Source organism: Nyctibius grandis, chromosome 17 (assembly GCF_013368605.1).
Source record: "Nyctibius grandis isolate bNycGra1 chromosome 17, bNycGra1.pri, whole genome shotgun sequence".
Taxonomy (NCBI): Eukaryota; Metazoa; Chordata; class Aves; order Nyctibiiformes; family Nyctibiidae; genus Nyctibius; species Nyctibius grandis.
In genome coordinates this window covers 2,416,115-2,437,593 of record NC_090674.1, presented here as the reverse complement: position 1 = coordinate 2,437,593, position 21,479 = coordinate 2,416,115, and the positions used below count along the sequence as shown (strand labels likewise).

General features: G+C 44.2%; 1 protein-coding gene across 1 annotated transcript in view; it reads left to right on the top strand.

The window, feature by feature from the left end:
* The first annotated feature begins 715 nt into the window (after positions 1 to 715).
* Positions 716 to 21,479, top strand: part of IFFO2 (intermediate filament family orphan 2) — a 38,288-nt gene continuing 17,524 nt past the window's right edge. The window contains exon 1 of the mRNA XM_068414827.1: positions 716 to 1,332. Coding sequence (XP_068270928.1) covers positions 716 to 1,332 — 617 coding nt within the window. The remainder of the gene's footprint in view (positions 1,333 to 21,479) is intronic.

Here is a 21,479-nt window from a genome sequence, read left to right as displayed (position 1 = left end):
TTGATTGCCCAGTGGCTCACAGGTCCAGGAGCAGTTGGGAAACGCTCATTTAATAACTTAATTGTTATAATATCAGTTATTTAGCACTTAGGCAAGGACTCTGCATTCGGATAACGAAATTCACCCCTTTTAATCTAATCTTATCAATGAGGTGATTTTCCCCGGGAGCCAAAAGCAGCCGCACAAAGGCAGGGAGCGTTGCACAGGGCAGAGCGGTGCCGCCCCGTTTGTTTTACGTTAATCAGTTAATTAGGGGGCACGCTGAGGGATCAGGACCCCCCAAAACCCCCCCACCCCCAGTGCGGACACGTGGGGGGACCCGCCGCGCACACGGGGCACCGCGGGGGCGTGGCCACGAGAGGGGGCGGGGATGGGGCGGGGTTAATGGGGAGGGGGCGTGGCCTGGCCGCAGCGCTGGCCGCCGCCGGGGGCGCGGTGAGGCGGAGCCGGGGCCGGGCCCGCCCCACGCCGGCGGCCGCTCAGTGCCCGGGCAGCGGCGGCCGCAGCAGCGTGAGGAGGTGGCGGCGGTGGCGGCACCGGTGCCGGTTCACGCTTCTCCCCCTCCGCGCTCGCCCCGGCGGCCCTTAGCGGCCCGCGCGCTCCCTGACGGCCGCTCCGCCTCAGCGACCCTTCAACCGCCGCTTCCGGCCGCGGCCGCCCCCCTCCCCTCCCCGCCATCTCCCCTCACCGCCGGGGCTGAGGCGGCCGCCGGGCCATGAACTCGCTGCTCTTCGGGGAGATGGCCCGCGCCTTCTCCCCCGGCGCGGCGGCCGCCTCCTGCCCGCTGGGGCCCGGCGGTGGCGGTGGCCCCGGTAGCCCCGCGGCGGCAGCGGGGGGTCCGCCGGTAACGGCGGCGCTTCGTAACGACCTGGGCTCCAACATCCACCTGCTGAAGGGGCTCAACGTGCGGTTCCGCTGCTTCCTCGCCAAGGTCCACGAGCTGGAGCGGCGCAACCGGCTGCTGGAGAAGCAGCTGGCGGCCCAGCAGAGCGAGCGCGACCGTCGCCTCCGTTACAAGACCTTCTCCCGAGACCAGGCCGTGCAGACCGACTCCGGGACCCCCCCGCTGCTGCCGCCGGGCCCCGGCCACGGGCTGGCCGCCGCTCCCCTCGCCTCGCCGCCTCACTACAGCCGTTTGCCTGGTACCATCTGGAGCTACACCCAGGTGCGACGTACCGGAGGCGGCGGGTTGGAGACGGTGCAAGGGCCCGGTGTCTCCTGGATCCACCCGGATGGCGTCGGGGTGCAGATCGACACCATCACCCCCGAGATCCGCGCCCTCTACAACGTGCTGGCCAAAGTCAAGCGGGAGCGGGATGAGTACAAGAGAAAGTGAGCGGCTGTGGAGGGGGTGGGGGGCCGTGAGCCTGCGGGAGAGGGCGGGGGGATGCGGGCCGCCGGCTCCTGCAGTGCGGGGAAACGGGCGAGTCCCTCCTTGGGGCGGGGGAAGCATTTGGGGGTCGTGGGGAGACCCTTGGGGACAGGCCTTCCCCCACCCCACGGCTCCCTCCCTGCGGAGGATGCTCCCGTGGGTTTGGGGAAGGGTTTGCACCTCAGCTTGGCATCCAGCAAACTGTAAGATCCTTCCCTGGGAGGCTGGAGAGCCTTGGACTGAAAAGGAGCATTGTCAGCTTGCCTGAAAAAAAAAAAAAATAACCTAAAAAAAATCCTTTTTGGAGAAGTGAAATAATCTGTTGTTAATATTGTATTGCACAGTTACTCCTAAATTTAGCTTGCCTTCATTTTCTGGTCTAATCCCACCAGTAGTCGGATTTTATGTGCCAGCTGCCTGAAATGAGCTCAGTGCTGCAATATTTGGGCTGCAAATACTGCAGGGGAAGGTTCAGCACTCCCAGGATGTTCCTCTGAATTTAGTCAAAACAAAAGCCTTAACCACAACCTTTGAGAAGCGTGGAGGTTTCTCTCAGCCTGTTGGGAAGCGCTGGGGTTTTAACTGGTGGTGTTCCCCCTCCCCGGTGATGGATAGCGGTCCCTTTGCTGGATTCGCCTGCTCGACCTGGCTGTGGCAGAGATGGAGGCCAGAGGAGGAGAGAAAAAAAAAGGTAGTTGGGATTCTGCAGGGAGATTCCTGCATTGTCTGATGAGCTGCCTGTCCTCTGGGGCTGGCGTGGGCTCTCCCGCTTGGAGTTTTGTCATCTTTAGGCTTAAAACGCGTTTCTTCCTTTCCCAGCTTTTTTTTTTTTTAACAAATTTAATCTGTTCTTATTTTTTTTTCGGCCGCAGCCGGCGTTTCTCGGCTCTGTGGCCTGTGAAGCGTAGCTGAATTTCTTCTGTCCAGGGTAACAGGACTGCAGTGTGCTCTTTGCATACCTCTAGTCATCAGCTTTTATAACAGACCTCTTCTCGTGAATTAACTCGGTTTAGAGAGGTTTTATAGGCAGGCAGATGCTGGTCAAGCAGTAATTTCAGGCCTATTTGTTCACTAAAGTACCGTCTACTTTCAGTGCGTCTTCTTAAAGCTTGCGTGCCTTGATTGCTCAGGGCTGGAGCACCTACTGAATGGGGATGGAAAAAGAAATTGGCCTTTTTTTTTCATGCCACGGGGTTGTGTTTGTTTTTATGGTTGGTACCAAGGAGATGTGGGGTAGTGGTGCTTCAGAGGAAGTTGCGCTTGGTGGTGGCTTGGTTAAGGAAGGTATGTGTTGGGTGTGGGTTGTGTCACCAAAAGCTGGGGATACTTCTTCTTTTTACTGGATATGTGATTTTTTTTTCCTCCTTAGGAAGGAGGAGACTTGTGAACCATTTAATTTCAGTGTGTCTACTGATAAATAGTTGATTGTCTGTTCTGCTTTTACTCTTTGTAGGCAGTGGCAAATCTTACTCTCACCACCCTTCCTGCTCTTGAAACAGGTTTTTCTCCTGATGCATGAAAATAAAATTTGATTAATGCATATCAACATGTATCACGCTAGTGTTATACCTGCAGTGTGTCTTTTATGGTACGTTCATTACTATGTAACTGGAATAATTATTCTACTCTCTGTGACCTTCACTGGTCAGATGAACCTCCCACGTTAAGCTCTTTTGGGGTAGATCGGTGTTTTCATTCGTGGCCTTGAGCACACTTTTTTGCATGCTTACAGAGTAGTACTGGGCTGTTTTAAATTTAATTCTTGCAGCCAGAGTAGATTAGTCAACTCCACTTCATTATCATGAGCTAATGGGGTGTTGCAGTGTTTGTCAGCAACCCTGTGAAGATTGGTACCAATGTTTTCTTGTTTGTTTTTGCAGGGGAGGGATTCTCTGTCACAGCATGTTCGTGTGTACGTACGTGTATATAAATACGCACTTTGGGTTTACCTTATCTTGCTGTGAACCCTTTGATGATGGAGTTTTATTTAGGGAAATGAGCTCCAAGTGGAAAATAAGCCTCATGCCCATCTCCCGACGTTGCTGTTAGGGCCTGCAGAAAGTTATGTGCGTGCACAAGTTCCTGATGCAGACTTGTGATCTTGCAAAGATGGGCACGGGTTTGTAAACACACCAACAGGCAGTGAAAGGGACTGCTCCGGGTTGCAGGTACCTTTGTGTTGGAAACACGGTGTTTGCGAGATGTATTTGAATGGTTTTGTACACTGTTGTGTTGTTTCACACCAAGAAAAATAACTATTTTGCTTAACTGGAGAACCAGCAGAACATGGTAGGCTTTCTGAAGCCTCTGGGCCTTGTAACCTGACCAGTAAGCCACCAACTCAATACACAAGAACGCTTAAGCAGGTAGCGATACCTTACATTAATTTCCTAAAACAATAGAGGCTTTTCTTTCCTTTCCAGGATGACCACTTGATTAAGGAGGGCACAATTAGCAAATGCTTCTTGTATGAAGTATTTGGCTACCAGGAGAACACCAGCTAGATGATTGTATTGCTAAGTCAGTGAATACTGATCAAGTGAATACTTCATTGCAAAAACATGGCTCATACGTGGTGTGTCTGTGGTTGGTGAAGACCCAAACTCATTGATGTCATACTTGTGAATTGAAAAATGCAATGGTGAAATTCAGAGGTGAAATAATCCCTTTTCTTCCCTTTCTTTTAAAGGTAGCTTTACTGCTGCTCTTAAAAATTATAGTGGAAGATGCTCTTTCCCATGAAATTCTGCCTGTGCAGTTTTGGGGTTTACCAATGGCTTCATTTTAGGGAAATATGTTCCATCCCCCAAAATCATTTTTCTTGAACATCCTAACATGAGAAACTGAGTTTTGAGGTCTATACATTGTCAGTGGAGCACCTAGATCATATTTTACCCATGTTTTTGTTTGTATCTGAAGTACAAATGAGCAAATGTTTCCCCTAAGGAGCCCAGCAGATATTTCAGACCAAAATTGCCTTTTTTTCTTTTTTCCCCCAGATGATGTTATTTTACACAATGGTATATAAATGTAAATCTTTTTCTACTTAACATATTTCTTAATCTTATAATATTTTTTTAGTAATGGTCATGATTTTATGCTGTGGATTATGACTTCAGCCGTGGGAGTTAGCAATTGGAGGAGATTTATAGGAAAAAATGAACTGAAAATTCATTTTCTTTTGTTTTTTTTTTTTCAAACTGCGACAGCATTTAGAAGACCTTTTGGCCATAGATCTGATTCCAAATCCTTTGCAACTTTTTATCTGTTACTACCCTTTTAACAAGAAAAGGTAAAATTGTCCAGTTCCTTTGCAGTTAAACTTACGCAATTAAAAAAAATACTTTCAGGGGCAGTTACCTGAAAATGGAGAGAAGTGTCAGATTTTGTAACCACACAGGTGAAGTGGTTTTTTTTCTAGGCAGAAAAATAAAATCAACCGTACTGCTTCACCTTCTTTGAGGTGAGAGTTGTAGGTTTTTAAATGACTGGTGTTTGAATTTTGGCTCTATCCATCCCTCCAGCCGTGGGTAACCAGCTTCACGGAGGGGGATAAGCAGGTTTAATTTCAGCCGTGTGACTGTGCCCCTGCCCTGCGAGGGACTTTGGGTTACTGTGATCTTTTTAGGTTATTTAGAAGAAAAATCCCCTTTCTGGAGAGCGGCTGGGGAGGCGAAACCAGCACGGTTAGTCTCTATGTAACGCCTGTCCCTGGTACGTGCGTGGTTTGGGGTCCTGCCTTTGGGCTTCAGGCAGCTGAGCTGCATCAGCTCGAATGGAAGATGATGCCCCGTGTCTCTGTTGGTAAGCGTGCACCCAGGTATTTAAATCATAGAATCATAGAACCACAGACTGGTTTGGGTTGGAAGAGACAGACCTTAAAGCCCATCCAGTTCCAACCCCCTGCCACGGGCAGGGACACGTTCCACCAGACCAGGTTGCTCCAAGCCCCATCCAACCTGGCCTTGAACACTGCCAGGGAGGGGGCAGCCACAGCTGCTCTGGGCAACCTGGGCCAGGGTCTTACCACCTTCACAGGAAATAATTTCTTCCTGATATCTCATCTCAATCTCCCCTCTTTCAGTTTAAAACCGTTCCCCCTCGTCCTGTCACTCCATGCCCTTGTCAAAAGCCCCTCTCCCACTTTCCTGTAGCCCCTTCAGGCACTGGAAGGTGCTAGAAGGTCTCCCTGGAGGCTTCTCTTCTCCAGGCTGAACAGCCCCAACTCTCTCAGCCTGTCTCCACAGCAGAGGGGCTCCAGCCCTCTGAAAATCTTCGTGGCCTCCTCTGGACTCGCTCCAACAGCTCCGTGTCCTTCTTGTGTTGGTGCCCCCAGAGCTGGACGCAGCACTGCAGGGGGGGTCTCCCGAGAGCGGAGCAGAGGGGCAGAATCCCCTCCCTCACCCTGCTGGCCACGCTGCTGGGGATGCAGCCCAGGACACCGTTGGCTTTCTGGGCTGCCAGCGCACGTTGCCGGCTCATGGTGAGCTTCTGTCACCCATCACCCCCAAGTCCTTCTCCTCAGGGCTGCTCTCGATCCATTCTCCGCCCAGCCTGTGTTTGTGCTGGTTATCTACTGTATCTGCCTGGTTATGGGAAGGGGAAAACAAATGTGCTTTTTTTCCCTCCCCAATTAACCAAGTTCCATTGCCAATCGAGGCTGAAGCGCTGTCTGTCTGTCTGTCTGTCTCCTGGCTAAGGCAGGACGTCGACACCCGTGTGTACGGAATACGTCGGGCAGGGATGCTGGAGGAGGTGTCTCGCCTTCCAGCCTCGCACAGAGATCTCCCGTGCAGATCTGAGCCCGTCGCTGTGTGTTACGACAGTCAAAATGCTGCTGCGTGTGGCCAGCGAGAGGCTGCTGACTTGGTGAAATCCTTCTGCAGTCATTCCCTCTTCTCCTTTTTTTTTTTTTTTTCCTTTTAGCTGCAAGAAGGCTGCTGATGTGTCTGTGGAGAGCTTGAGTCTGATCACTTGAATAGATTTGTATATTATGGTTTCAAAATTGTTCTTAATTGATGTAGATATTGAGTCTGCCAGATGTTGGTCGTCTTTTTCTAGCACAGACTTAACTGTTACTAAGAGTTGAAGTGGAAATAATTGTTTTACCTCAGGATGGTATTTCATTTGGAAGATTAATAAAGTCCACTTGAAAAAAGAGATTATCTTAAATTTGCTGCAGCTGGAAAGGACAAAGATTATCATTGTCGAAGGCGACGCGCGTCAAAACTAACTGGATCTCGTTTTTTTTAAAAAGAAGGGAACTTAATAAAAATGTGCTTAAGCTAAGCCCTGGAGGAATGTCTGAAAACTCTTAAAGCTAAAATATCAGTGGTAACAAGATGCAAATGTTACGCATAGACCCAATAAAAAACAAATAATTTTTTTTCCCTATAGAAGAATGTAACCAGCATGGCAGACTTCTGTCCGGGTCTCAACTGGTTACAGAACTGGTAATAATGCAGTCTCTGTGTAAAGCCTTATATATATATAATTCTGGTATTTCTGCTTTACTTTTTATGTTTTAAAGGGGTTGTTATGTTTCAGTGTGGCTTTTCACTGAAATTTAGCGTTCCTTACATCTCCCAAAGCAGGCACGCAGCCTGGTATTAGAGATTTGTGGATACCCCTTACAAGATGGGAAGTTTGATGTTAAATGCTCACTCTGGTGAAAGCTGAGACTCAGTCTTGAAAAGGCTTTTTTACTTGCACTGAGAGGACGTAAGTTTTCTGTGTGAAGAACAGATAAAATTGTCTAATGTGAAAAAACTTGGCCATGTAACAAAAATATCCATCCCTTGTAATTGTTGGTTGGAAAGCTGTACTGCTTGGAGCTGTGCAAATTAAGCACTAGAAGACTAAAGTTTGTTTGGGTGTCAGACATTTGGCTTTAAATGATGCCAAAATGCTGCTGCAAAGACACACGTGTACGATATACATGAATATCTGGAGCATTTTAGCAAATCTCAGATTTATTTCTTTTTTTTTCTGTGGTATCGCTAGAAACTGGCACTTCTGGGTTGTAGTAATGTAGAAGTAGTTTGGAAGGAGAGGAGGATGTTTCCCTTGGCTCCTGCTTTCTAACAGTGCTCCACAGTGGGACTGGGGCTGTATTTTGTTAAATATTTAAGTAGATAAATCTGTGTGAGTGCTTTACTTAAACTGGTTTGTAATGGGAGCAACCAGGGAGGGCTACGATATGTTGTGACTGATTCAAAGTAGCTGTATTTATTCTGAACTTTATCTTTGGCTAACTATTAACTCTGAATTCTAATTAAAATAATGAATTTGCAGATGAACTAGATTGGATGTGGTGGAGAGAGAAAAAAAATCCCCATCTCGCGTTGTGGTTAGAGTTTCAGAGAAACTTGGGCCAGGACCTGTGCCGTATCCTTCAAAGAAGAGCTTCCTCTGTTGCGAGAGGACCACAGGACTTTCTGTGTATGTTTTGAATTTACCTTTTGATTCCTCCTGTGACTCATGGTGGGAAGCTTTGGACTTTCTGAAGGCAAAAAAACAGACTTTCAGAGCACAGCTTTAAGCGTTGAGTAGGTCTGGGAGCAAAACCCCCCCAAATACCTCTGATCTTAAACCCAAATAATCTCTGAAGACCCTTGCAATTTAGGGCTGAGGTGAAAACAAACACAGAAACAAGTTATTTCTAGCTCTTCATCTGTAATCACAGGCTTTCGTTGCGGTAATGCAGTCTGAGTGCTGGGCTTGTAGCTAAAGAAAGCACCGAACCCACGCACAGCTCAGCAGCTGCTTTTTTGTGGGTAAGGTTTTGTGGTGCTGCTCTGCCAGGTCTTATGTTGGCTTCCTGCGTGTTCTTCTCTGTGACTAAATGTATTTTTTTAGTTTGCTAGAAATATTCACAGGATGTCGTTCTTTACTGTTCAAGTCTCCATCTTAACGCTTAAGACCAGCATTTTTGTACACGAAGAGAAGAGATTTCTTCCAGCTTGGTCTTTAAAAATAGTTAAAAACTTAACAGTCTGTATCTGTATGCCATTTAGTCTAACTGAAGCTCTTCTGCAGCCTTGTAATCACTCCGAAGTTAAAGTTTATCTCATTCCCAGAACCCTGAACTGATAAGTAATAAATAGTAATAAATGGGACAAGACTGATTTTGCTTAGTAAACAAAGCACAGGGAAATCGTATAGTGCACGACTATGCTTTTAAACCAGTTTTCAGACTCTGTTCTGCTCTGCCCCACTCTACACCTGGCTTTTATAGGGTATTTTCTACATTTTACTGTCTCCAGTTTTGTTTTGTATGAGTGCTCTCCGCCTGCTTTCACATGCTGGTATTACCCTGGTCACATTTTTCTCGAGTTTCTATGCACGTACATCCCAGCCCTGCACCTGAAGTGAAGGAACACATCTCCATTTTATTGTATGTTTAAAATAAAGGGGAAAAATAAGATCATCGTAGTATGGTGATAGCTTGGGCACACAGATTATTGAATTTCAAATATATTGTTAAAATGCCTACGGAATGACCGTAGTTAGTGACCTAGAGATGCCTGTGCCTGCTGATTTAGGAGGGTGGGATTTGTTTTTGAGGCCAAAGAAATAAGTAATGTTTATGGTGTTTCGTAACCCCTGGCTGTTGCCTCGTCTAGAAACAGTTCTTATCAGATCTTTCTGCTTCAAAATAGGCTTGAGAAAAGCTAAGGTGATATAACAGTGCCTGCTGGTGTGTTACCTGGATTGGACGGGTCGTGTTAGATGTTTGTGAAAATGTCAGAAGGATTCGGTGACTTTTTCTACTGCCACTGCAGAAAAGGGCAACTGGGAGACATAAACTTTTACCACGACTGGATTAACAAGGTGCTTAGTTTCAAAGGACTTTTAAAAATGAAATCGTTAGCATTTGTTTCAAATACTTAAAACGTGTGGGAATCTTTCCTGCTTTATTTGCTGTGAGTGGTGCTGATCCATGTACAAAAAATGACATCAACTCTGCCTCTGGACCTGCTTCAACAGCAAGGGCATCGAGAGGGCTGGGAGAGAATGGTGCTCTGTGCCCATTAATGATGCGTCCTGCTCGTTAATGACAGAACATGGACTAGTTGCATTGTTACTGTGTGAAAGTGAATCACAGATGATGCATTTCTTGAGCCTTTTGTTCAAGCCTTTCCACACTCTAACTCATCTACACGTGACTTGATGGTTACTCAACTCAATTTGGGAGCATTCTGCTGGACTCGATGTATCCTGCTTCCCCCAAAAGATTGTTAATTTGAATCCCCTTCCAAGTAGATTTTTGGGACTGAACGTAGTCACGTCTGCTTTCTGTCACGGCTTCAAAAATAAGCCCACTGCTGCATTTTTGGAGCTTGTTCTCACTGGAGAAATGTTCAGTTGTCCCTTTTTTTGTTTTTTTCTGTCTGGAAACCACCAACGTGTGTTGCTTTAGAGAAGGATTTCAGCCGTGTGTGATCAAACACCTTGCATTGCTACTGTTAGTAATGGGGCTCCAAGTTTAATCTTCAATATGATGCTAATTTCAGTGGATTTAGTCTGAATTTGCACTGAAATACAATCGAAAGCAAAACTTGGCGTTACAGCCTCAGCCTAAACTCCATGGCACTTCACAAATCTCTTGGTGCTATGGTTAAGCCAAATGTTTTGATTTCCCCATCTTAAATGGTTTCACGAATCTGAATAGAAATTACAAAGCCTTTGTGGATAGGTAAACTTCCGATGAAGTTGGGTCTTGTGGGGTTGTCAGCACAGGGGTGTGCCACTGCATTGCAAACCCAGTTGTGTTTGCTCTGAAATGCGTGGAGGTTTTGTATGTTTAAGCAGAGATCAACATTGGTTGAAAGATGTGACAGCTCACAGACCCTGTATGAAGAAGAGGAATGCCAGGGAAGAATTAACTTAGTCCTCTTCATGTGGGCAAGAAAACTTATTAATATTACAATGGATTATTAACACAGAGAAGTGATGATGTATAATAGGGCTGGATCCCCCTTTGCCCTTAAACACAGTAGATGTGTTTAGTCCATGTAGTGACTCATGTTGGAATTAGAGATCAAAGGGATCCTGGCTCAGTATTTATTGCAAATCAGTGGTTTCAGTGGGAAATATATTTCTGTCTGTGGATTCTTACAGGTAAAATTTGTCTGCATGTCTCTGAGGGGAGAAAATAGAACTATGTCATTTTTTTAAAATGAAGCTTTCTCTGATACAGAGAATAATTTAAATTTAGCAGGCCCCTGTCTGTTCAGTCAGAGCAGTCGAGCCCTGACAAGTCAAATCTAGTTAATAAAAATACTAGGTATTGGTGTAATTTTACAGAGTTCTGTAGAATGGCATGGGTGCATTAATATTGAATCGTAATGGGGATATTTTAAGGGTTCAGAAAAGCTATTGTCGCTAAAACTGCTACAAGAAAATTCCCCCCTTGCAGGTACAAAAAATATCTTTATTTCCCCCTCTAACCTTTTCAGTAAAGCACTGACCATATGATGAAGCATTGGGCAGTCTGGATTCTATTCTTAACTCTTCTACTGAATTTTTTTCCCCTAAATGACTATACCAGAATCACCTCACCTTTGACTGTTTGTCATCCATGCGGTCTTGAAACCCCCCCTTTTTTTTTTTTCATTAAAGAATGGGAGAAAAAGGGAGTGTAAAGTACTTAAGAACTCCTTAATGCCCTGGAAAATGTTTTTCCACTAATCTGTATTCTTAACCAGAGCGTAGAACTGCCGGTTGTCAGTGGGAGACCAGCTTTTCTTATTAAAAGGGACAAAGTGACCCTGGGAATGAAGTCCCGCATGCAGAGATGCTGTACAGGATTCTGCCCTTTCAGGAACGGCTGTGGGATGCAAGTAAGCTCATTTTGTGATAACTTCCCCTGAAGGACAGCAAGCTCCTGGTGGTACCTTGTGATGAATCTGCAAATAAACCTATTTTCCTTCATAGCTTCTCTTCCCCTTTTGGGCATCAGATCCTTCTATCCATTTAAATGCAACGCAGGCTGACTCTTCCCTGTTCAGTTGCAATGGCTGGAAGGAATTTACAGTCTTCTCTACTTATTAGTTTAAGTCTGGGACTAGTATCTTTGAGGGTATTGCAGTGTGGGCCACTGTTCATCAAGGTTTTTTTTCATTGTTTGCCTCTGAATTCAAGTACTAAACAATTATGTTCTTGGAAACTTATGCAACCGAGACAGCAAAAACAACGATTGTGTTTGTGTGAATTTAAGACTGCTCAGCCTTTGTACAAATATTTAAAAATGTCTAATCCTGCATTTTATATCCTCCTAGCTGTCATTTTTATTCATTTACTTCCGTCTAAATGGCATAGTACCGTGGTTTAATGGTAATTCTGTAAAGGCTAGTCACCGTAATTAACTAGAAATACTAAACTATATTAATCTGCCCATTGTGCTAGAAGTGATTAAAGCAGCTTAAACAGAGTGAGCATTCTTGAAGGACCGTGCGAGGAGCACTGTGTATTTCCTCAAGTGTCACAGGAGCCTTTGAAGAGCAGTTTATTTCTTACCCTTTGTTAATGCTTGTGTTCTTAGAAACCTGATACTGCACATAAAAGCCACACTTAAATATATTTACCTTTACAAAGGTAATAAAACTCTTAAAATGTAGATAAGATAATGGAACATATAGGAGCACTGTTGGGAGACTTGGCTACAGACTGGGTATGTATCTCACCTGCCTTCCTGACTCCTGAAAGCAGATAAGAATTATCTCATTTTAATAAACAGTTTCCTTTATCTTGAATAGGTCCAGTAAAAGTATTTAGTGTTGGGGCACAGATTTAGATGACTTCTAGCTCTCAGTTTTGAGGCTGGTTCTTAACGGATGTGGAGGAAGAGGGGGGGCAGATGGAGCTAAACCTAAAGCCAAGGTAGGGAGAGCAGTGAGCACTTGAGGTGCCACTTGCAATTATTCTTGGCATTTCAGGCTGAAGAACTGCAGAAGTGAATGAAAATGTTGTGGTAATGCATTCCAGCAGGATCTCTGGTTCCTTTCCACAGAAGGGTAATCCCGATCTGTTATCGCTGCGTCTTATCAGAGCCTTTCAGAATTAGTTTGAGGTGGTAACAGCAGGGTGGTTACAGCATGGCTAGCGAGGGGAATGGCTATATATAGAAAGCATTTGCTCCTGAAATCAGTAAGTCAAATGAAAACCTTTTCTGAGAGAGGATGTTAAAATACCAGTGTTCTGAATTTAGCACAGGTTACATTTGTAAGGGCTAAGCTTAGCTAGTTGTACATTTAATTACAAAGTTCAGTGTTTCTTTACAGAAATGGAGCTGTTTTTCTCCAAAATGGACGGTTTGCCTGAATACTGAAATGAGAGAGGATGGGGATAGCTGTTGAGAAGGAGGTGGGGTTTTGTGTTAATAGGTTGTGGTGGGTGTTGAAAATGCTGCTGTCTCTGATCATTTTGTGCAGTGCCAGTGAGTATTTCTTTTCATTTTAAGGTCACCAGCCAGCCCAAATGCGACACATGCTGTTTACTCTGATGTGTTCCTGAAAGCAATCCTTCACAAAGGCTATATCAGCTTAACTGGGATTTTTTTTCCAGTTGTGGAAATCAGGCAGACATCTTTAGTTTGCTCTCCAGAGTAATACCAGGCTTCACGCTGGCTTACTGTGCAAACCCCTCTTCACGAGAGATCTACCTGGGGATCCGTTTGGATATTGAGGTATTGGAGTAAGTCCAGAGGAGGGTGACCAAGCTGGTGAAGGGTCTGGAGGGTCTGACCTCCGAGGAATGGCTGAGGGAGCTGGGGGTGTTTAGCCTGGAGAAGAGGAGGCTCAGAGGTGACCTTAGTGCAGTCTACAACTACCTGAAGGGAGGTGGTAGTGGAGTGGGAGTCGGCCTCTTCTCCCGGGCAACGAGCGATAGGACAAGAGGACACAGCCTCAAGCTTTGCCAGGGGAGGTTCAGGTTGGACATTAGGAAGAATTTATTTTCAGCAAGGGTTATTAGACATTGGAAGGGGCTGCCCAGGGAGGTGGTGGAGTCACCATCTCTGGAGGTGTTTAAGAAAAGACTGGACATGGCACTTAGTGCCCTGGTCCAGTTGCCATGGTGGTGTCAGGGTAATGGTTGGACTCGATGATCCCAGAGGGCTCTTCCAACTCATTGATTCTGTGATTCTGTGGTGGAACTCCACTTGAAGCCCACAAACACAACGTGAGTGTAAATGTTCCAGTGCCAGAAAACCCCTGCTCCGCCTGGAGAGCAGGAGACCCACAGTGCAACGGCAACGCTCAAAACATCCAGGTTTGCCTCTTCATAACAGATTGCCATGAAGTCATAAGGCAGTTCTGGAAAGCAGTAATCCTCACCCTACATGGGAAAAATTTCCTGTAGTTAAAAGCCTGCTAGATTACTTCTCGTAGAGCTGTGATGTAAGAATCTTCCACGTAGTCATGTGCATCAGCTGAGATAATGCACTATTTTAACTTGGCGGCCTCCAAGAGGACATTCATGAGAGCTTTCATGAGGTGTTTATAGAAAACAGAAAGGAAATTCATGCCACAGAAGTTTGCCTGTGCTTTCCGACAGCTTAGCGTTAGATCTTATTATGGCTTTAAATCTCTTCTGTAACTACTTGTCTCCTCAGCTGCCAGACTGTTGGCAAGGTGTCCGCATTTTGCTAAGAGTCCTTAGCAGCAGTAGGAGGCGAGAAATTACGAAGTGAGATGTCCTGAGCGCCATAAAAATACAAATGTATTTTTAAAATGGTGATGGTGTATATTAGAGCAGAATTCTGTGACATCTTTTTAAAGTTGCTGCAAGGCTAGAACTATATAGAATTATACTCCTTTGTTACAGTAAGTGTTCTTGACTATAAGTAGATTTTAAATCTGGTTTATTGTATGCTTTCTTTTTCCTTATTCTTTTTCCTCCTGCCTAAAAGCCCTCCTCCATACTAATATTTTTATCCACTCTTGAAGTATCTCCTGCGTTCTGGGGATAAAAAACAGGAAAGAGAACTAAGAATTAGGGGTCAAAAAAAAACCAAAAAGGAAAGGTGAGGGAAGAGGGAATATAGTTATCTGTGGAAAAATGTGGATTCTTCTTGTGCTGCTGAAGATTAGAGAGAGAACGTTGAAAATCAACTCAAGTCTCATGTACTGGATTTTATGTAGAAGCTGTGAAGCTCTTGGGGTGCTTGGCTTCAGAAACAAGTCCTGTCAAAGTCTGACGTGGTCATGTGTGCTGGTCATACTTTTACTGACCTGTTAGATTTATTAATGGGTATTTTATATCACTCTTCTAAAATGAGTGTGCTGAAGTGGAGGTAAAGGACTTAGAGTTTGAAGTGAGTGTTCTACAGAGAAGAGAAACAGGATGGGACCCCCCTGCTTTAGAAACCACAATATATCAAGGTTAGATCAGTAGATACATTTTTAGTGTGCAGGATAGGAGTTGAAAGTCGTATTTGGTGGCAGGCTGCAGAAAGCTTTTATTTATTACAAATATTTGCTTAACACTACCTAGTGTGCAGTTTACAGTGGTGTGGAGTTTTTTTTCTAAAGTACTTGTGTTACTAGTTTTGCATCTTAGCAAACTATTAAAACTGTATTGAAGGCCTGGAATAAGATTGATTTTTTTTTAAAAAAAATATTTATTTTCTTTCTTTTAAGCCAGTGAAGCTTCAGATTGTGGGACAGGCATGCTGGTGCCTATCTTCTGCTGTTTAAATACATTTTATTAAATTAAGAGCATGAAGCAATTTTTAAGTTTCCCTAAACAATGGATGGATTTTTCTGTGATTATTGCATGAGTCAGTTATAATCATCCCTTTTCATTGTGCAGTTTTGTTGCTGAAACTGAGCGCTGAAGTATTGTTGGTAACTCCCTCATAAACAACCCGACTTCCAATTTGCAGAAGAAATTTCTCTCGCTCTGCTCTGTCCTGCTGGAGCCTGTATTTATTTCGGTAATGATGGGGATGTTGGAGACGAGCTGTCCCAAGGAATCACGTGGCTTCTCTGGGACACTGGGATAATGGCATGCTGTGTCCTGCGGTGCAGGGTCTCTGAAAGCTTGGTTTGACCTTTTCGGTGCAGGAGACTGCAGTTCTACAAGTTTCTCACATTAGCACTTGTACCAGGCTATTTCTGTGCGTTGACCAAAAGAATCTGAGATGATGAATAGCCCATGCAATAATTGCAATATGGTTTAAAAGCCCTGGATGAGCTACTGTTTCCTGCCCTGCTATTGCAGGGTTAGCAAAAAAAACCTACTTCAAGATGTCCAACTTCTGCTTCTCATTTGTTCAGAGATGCTTGTACGTGTCTGTCGGACCCACATAATGAAATTTAACCCCCCTGCCATACCCTAGGTGAGTAGATAAACATAAAGCAGCTTCTCAGAAGGAGCAGAGGATAACGGGCAGCTTTTTGACTTTTGCAGGAAGTGAAAAACCAAAAAGTCAGGACTTTTCTTCAGGCTCATAGTCTCTGAGACATATTTGTGAAAGTATCCTGCAATAATTCATCATGCAATCACAGGGTATGCATAACATTTGCACATAATTTGTGTAAATATTGCTTTATCTTTTTACTTTCGCAGGCAAGCAACATTATTGTGACGTAACAGCACAGAAATCTGGAGGAAGCGTACTAATATTTATAGAAAAATAAAGGAAAAATACCTGGTAAACTGTATACAATGTGGTTCTTATTTCTTACATGCTGTTTTTTCCCCTCGCTTAACTTTTATAGCATCTGTCACTGTACGTTGGTAATATTTTCTTCAAAGAGAATGGTCATTAGGAGCAGTGAGTTTACTTGGATGAATTTCACAGCAGGTTTATATATATGCCTGCGCCAAAATGTTAGCACAAACCACCTCAATGTTTGCCATACTAAATACCATGAAATTGCAGCTTGTTGATAGGCAGAGTTGTAAAATAAATGTATACACATGATCGACTGTCTTTAGTGCATGAGGTTTGTCGTACTTATGTTTGCTGGAGATTTCCTTACATGGGAATTCAGTGTTTGATAATTAACCTGTAGCTAGCAGCGCTATACAGGACTGTAATCCTGTGCTTTTCAGATTACCTGTTCCAAAATGACTCAGAGTAATTACTTTATCTGCAGCTACGACAACAGTTTTGCAGGAATGTAATGTTCTTTGCCTTGGCTGTTTCATAAGCTGCGCTCGCAGTTGTCTTCTGCAGGCCTGGAGTACGCAGAGCCCTTCTGTATCCTTCAGTGGCAAACGAGATAAGGGTTTGCCGTGTTAATGTGTGGAAATGAGTGTAGTGCTGCTATTTTCTAGAAAACACTTTGACTGGACACAACTGACGTGAGCACGGACTCGGCTACAAGCTAAAAATGAGAGTAGAGCACAATGGCTTTTGAGACCGCTGGTGTGATGTCTGTAGAAAAGGGATTTCTCCCCAAAGGTGTTAGTTGCTCGAGTTCTCCTTTTCCTCTTTATTTTGTAATTGTGCTCGTCGGTGGGTTCCTGGCACAACGAATGCTCGTCAGCACCGTGAGACCTGTCAGAGGCGAATAAGAATAGCAGCATGGGAAATAGTCTTGGAAATGTGATGCTGTCCTCCAATGTGGTGAAACCAGGATGTGTCCGTCGTCTTAAATTTCCTTTTTATTGTTAATAGAAATATATATAGAGAGAGAAAAGGAAAAAAATAAATGGATATACCTACAAAATGGGGGAAATGCCTTGGATTTAATTGATACAAGAGGAAGAGAACTAAGAATTTGAGCATTGTCCCAGGAAGGGTGATGTAGTAGCTACCTAGGCGACAATAAAATATTTACAAAGATGACTTAATTCTGCACACTCGAGCTAAAAAGCAGCCCAAAATGCAGTGCTCTGGTTCTCATCTTGCCAACAGTGTCGTGCTATATTGATCTGTGTCAAATGGGTGTTTGGGTATAAATCTTATCAGACATTTCATACTTAGACCTAATCATATTTACTAGTGCCATGTGTGGGCTGTGTCATTTTCCTGGAATCAGAGCTGACTTGTCAAGGAAACTGTCTGACATTTCCTTTCAGAATAAAATGTCACTGGAGGTATCTTGGAGGCATGGAGACGTGGCTCTGGAAGGTCCCGCTCGCTAGCAGTCTGCTGAATTCAGACTAATTGTAGAAATTGAGTATCTTGTTGGCATAGGGAATAGTAGTTGCTTGTCTTAATGGCAAAGAGCGGCTTGCTAGAAGTTGATATCCCAGCTAATGTAGTTGTTTTGCAGCTTGCATGTCTATGATGTGTTTCTGATAGCTGTAAGGCTGTCTTGATAAAACCAAGGGCTGATCTCAGTAACTGGAACTTTAAAGTTCATCATAACATTTCCCTTTTGCAGCAGGGAACTACCTCGAGGTAGGCTTTGGAGCAGTTCCTCTTCTGTGTTGTACATTTTCCCCCTCCTCGCTTTTTAAGTCTTTGCCTAGCCTTGAGCTTTTGCTATTTTTCTAACCGTGGACTGTTTTGTCCTTACCTTGCTCTCTTGTCTACTTTTCCTTTATTGCACAGAGTAAATCCTTAACCCGCTGCCCAAAGCAAGCCCACAGGCCAAACTCGTGTGCCCTGCATTTGCCCAAGCTGCTTTTTTCACAAGGCTCTTTTGTTAGAGGCAGTTCTGGGCCAGCTTCAGTCACCGCTAAGCTTTCTGGAAAATGGAAGGCAGGCAGGCCCTGCTTTCTCGTATTACTACCAAATCCCTCTCCCCTTCCCGGGGGTCCGCTCTACCTAGTGAAAAAACTGCATTTCAGCTGTCAAAACTGCACTAGATCCACACTGCAGGATTATTTGTTCATGCTTCAGAGACGTATATTTGTTCAGGGGCTGTAAACACTGTCGTGAAGACTTTGACAGGAGTGAAAAATGGATTTGTTGCTGGTGCTGAGGGGAATACGACTAGTGTTAATTCTGCCTGCAACACTTTGCTGCAGCCTGTCAGTGCCCACCGCTCTGTGCTGAGAAGTAAACGCAGCTCGATCTGTTATTTCTTGTGGTTGCTGGGAGAGGTTGGGCACAAATTTGTAAATCCGTCTTGACGCGCTGGCAAACATAAGCAGGGGATACGGAAAGCAGTGTTCAGTTTACCTTGTGTATCAGTTATCATATCATGAATTACATCCTGAGCCTTGCTGCGGGAGCTGGCGCTCTGATGGTATCTTATCAGCCGGAACAGTTTATGACTAACCAGAAATCCTTTCTCTGCAGGAAATGGTTGTGTTCCCTGATCAGCACGATTTAAGGTGGGGAGGACACTAGTGATAAAATGTGATTTTTAATTTTACTCTGATTCTAGAGTATAGACACTTTATAAATAAAGGCTGAATAGACAGGGGCCTTTTGTGGTTTTGCTCCTTAAACTGTAAAAACTCTGTTCCTCCAAAGCAGTTGTGAATTTCGTATTCCTGAGGTGAATGGGAGTAGCAGAAGAGCTACACAGAAATGTGAAGATGCCACGAGCTTGCATGAAGCACTAAAAAGAATTACTTTACCTAATCAGGCTCATTTCAAGAGGGGGCTACTCCTGGCTGTCACTGGTAGGAGTTGGGGGTTTGAACACTTCTCACAGATTTAACCATATTTAAAATAATTTGCAGCTGCAGAGTAGGCAGGTCAGTGATATGGAGGTTTGGATTATGTTATCATGGGCCTGATCTTTCTCTTCAGGAGACTATGAAATGGGTTTAGAGAAGGAAAGAGCAAGCAGTCCGTGGGGAAAGAGGAAGCTGTCCAAAACTCTTCTTTCCAACGAAAGTAACTTACCTACTTGGAGAAGTTCTGGACTCTCTCCTGCAGAATGGCTTAGGAACCAGGATGCTCATTAGGTTATAAACACAAGGGAAAATCAAAGACTTCTTCGCTTGGCACTTGTTCGGTTCAGGGCTCCAACACCTCCATGATCTGAGAGCAAGCTGGATTGAAGTTCCTCAGTCAAGAGCAGTTTGACAGTCAGGGAAGAGGGTTCTCTGACCATGGCCTTGCTGGGCAGCAGTGAGCTTGATGGCGTGATCTCTTTTACCCTATTTCTCAATCTACCTGCAGTGGAAAAAAAGAAAAAATTATTATTTCTTCTAAGGCAGCAGTATTTCAAGTGAATTTGCTACTATGATGTCAAGATAGACTACCAACATTGATAGCTGTGGGTGCCCTGGTAAATGGGAGACTTTCAAGGATTTTTTTTCCTTCACTTGTTTAGCTGTGAGCTTGAAAATAACTGAAGTTCATAATTGATACCTTTGCATCATGCAAAGTCCTTTGCAAGGACAGGACATCTCTTAGGTGCTTTCTCTGTCAGGAAGTTGTATAAAATATTGTTAAAACACCCAACAGCAGCCTCACCTGCTGAGTTAGACCTATTTTGAATAAGTATCTCGTGTGTTTGTTAATAGACTTCTGTGCTTGGGGTTGGGTACAAAAGGAGAGCTCCAAAGCTTATCCAAATCCATCTCAGATTTAAACCTGGCCTTTATTTAGTGCAGTGTTGTTTGCAAGAACAAGTCGTGCAAGAGCGTATGGCTTGTAGCTGTGTCGCTTAAAATGTGTTTAATGTTACTGTGAATGTTGCACAATTATGTGTGGATTCTCCTCATGTATTAAAAGCACCATAATTTTCTTTCTAAAGGAATGCAGGCATGGCTGTTGCTTCTACTTGAAGTTGTTCAACTCTTGTGATATTATGCATGGCTTTTGTTTAAACACCTCGTGTGGTCAGGAACAAAACACAAATGAACTTGCAGATGATTTTTATTGTGGTTCCAGTTAACAGGCTGGAGCATCTTTCCAAGAGAATGTAATCGGGAGGCATAATTACGTGATGTTTTTCTGTATAGTAAGGCCTTTTAGTAATTCTCTTCACAAGCAATTGCTGTTGTTCAAAGGTCTGTTGCGCTGTTTTAAGTAGAGCACAAGTCTAGAATAGGTCTTTAATACTGACCTTGCCTTTATAATGAAACCTCCAAGTATTAACAGTGCAAAGGGTACGAGTTCTGCTATGCAGTGAATTTGCCTGTATCATCTAGACCATTGCTACAGGTCCAAGGATACAGACTCCTCCGCTGCTCTGATGTTTGGGAAATTTGATGCTGCAGTGACAGACTTCGAGCAGAGAGGTTCTGTGAAGGGGATGTTTCTTGCCTGTTGTAAACAACAGATGACTTCATTCAAGAGTGCCGCTGCCGTTGTGTTACAGCCAGGCTTTAATGGACTCGGGCGTTCACGTTAAATTAATACGTTTTACATGGAGCCCATCAACTAACATTTAATTTACTTCACTAAGGAGTCAAGGCATGTGGAATCAAATCGGTCTGTGCTTGGGATAAGCTGTAAGAATCCCTATGTTAGAGCATCTTAAAAACGCTCAATTAAACAAGAGGTAGCATTTATGAATGAGCTAATTGCTTAATGCAGCCGTATATCTAATTTAGTGCAAAACTAAGACTGGATAGGAGAATGATCTCTTAAGCAAGGATTCTAAAAGCAGAGAGAACGGTGCGTTGTTTCTGGGGTTGGTGGGGGTTTTTTTGCTTAACAAAATAAAGAAGGCTTCATAGAGGTTTCGTGTTTTTTTTTTTTTTTTTTAAATCCATCTTCCATGGTCCAGTTCTTTAGAGCTACTGAAAAGATGCAGACAGCTATTTGTATTTACAGTCCCAAACTGCCTTCTTGTATCAGGAATGGTTTAGTGAGATTGTGGTTCTCGCAATTAAGAAACACCGTTGCAAATGGTTAAATAGAGACTGACGCTGCAGCAGAGTTTTAGTATTGTCAAGGTTTCTCTACATCTGTCCAGAAAGTCTTGAACGTGACGCTTTCTTATCCCAAACAACTACAGTGTGTTTCTCTCAAACACCACGCCCTGCCCAAATTTCTGTCTTGGCAGATTACGGGACGAGGCTGTGGATCGTTCTGTGAGGGAATACGAGTTTGTCCATCTGATGGGATGAAATCAGTGTATAAAACCCAGAGTTACAAACTGTAATGTTGATAGTTACTATCTAGGTGTTGGAGAGGGGATTAGTGGGCATGTTACTACAGACCCACAGCGAGAGGCAGCACGTAACGCCCGTGAGTAATGCACACAGATTAAATCGGTGGGGCTTGTGCGTGTGA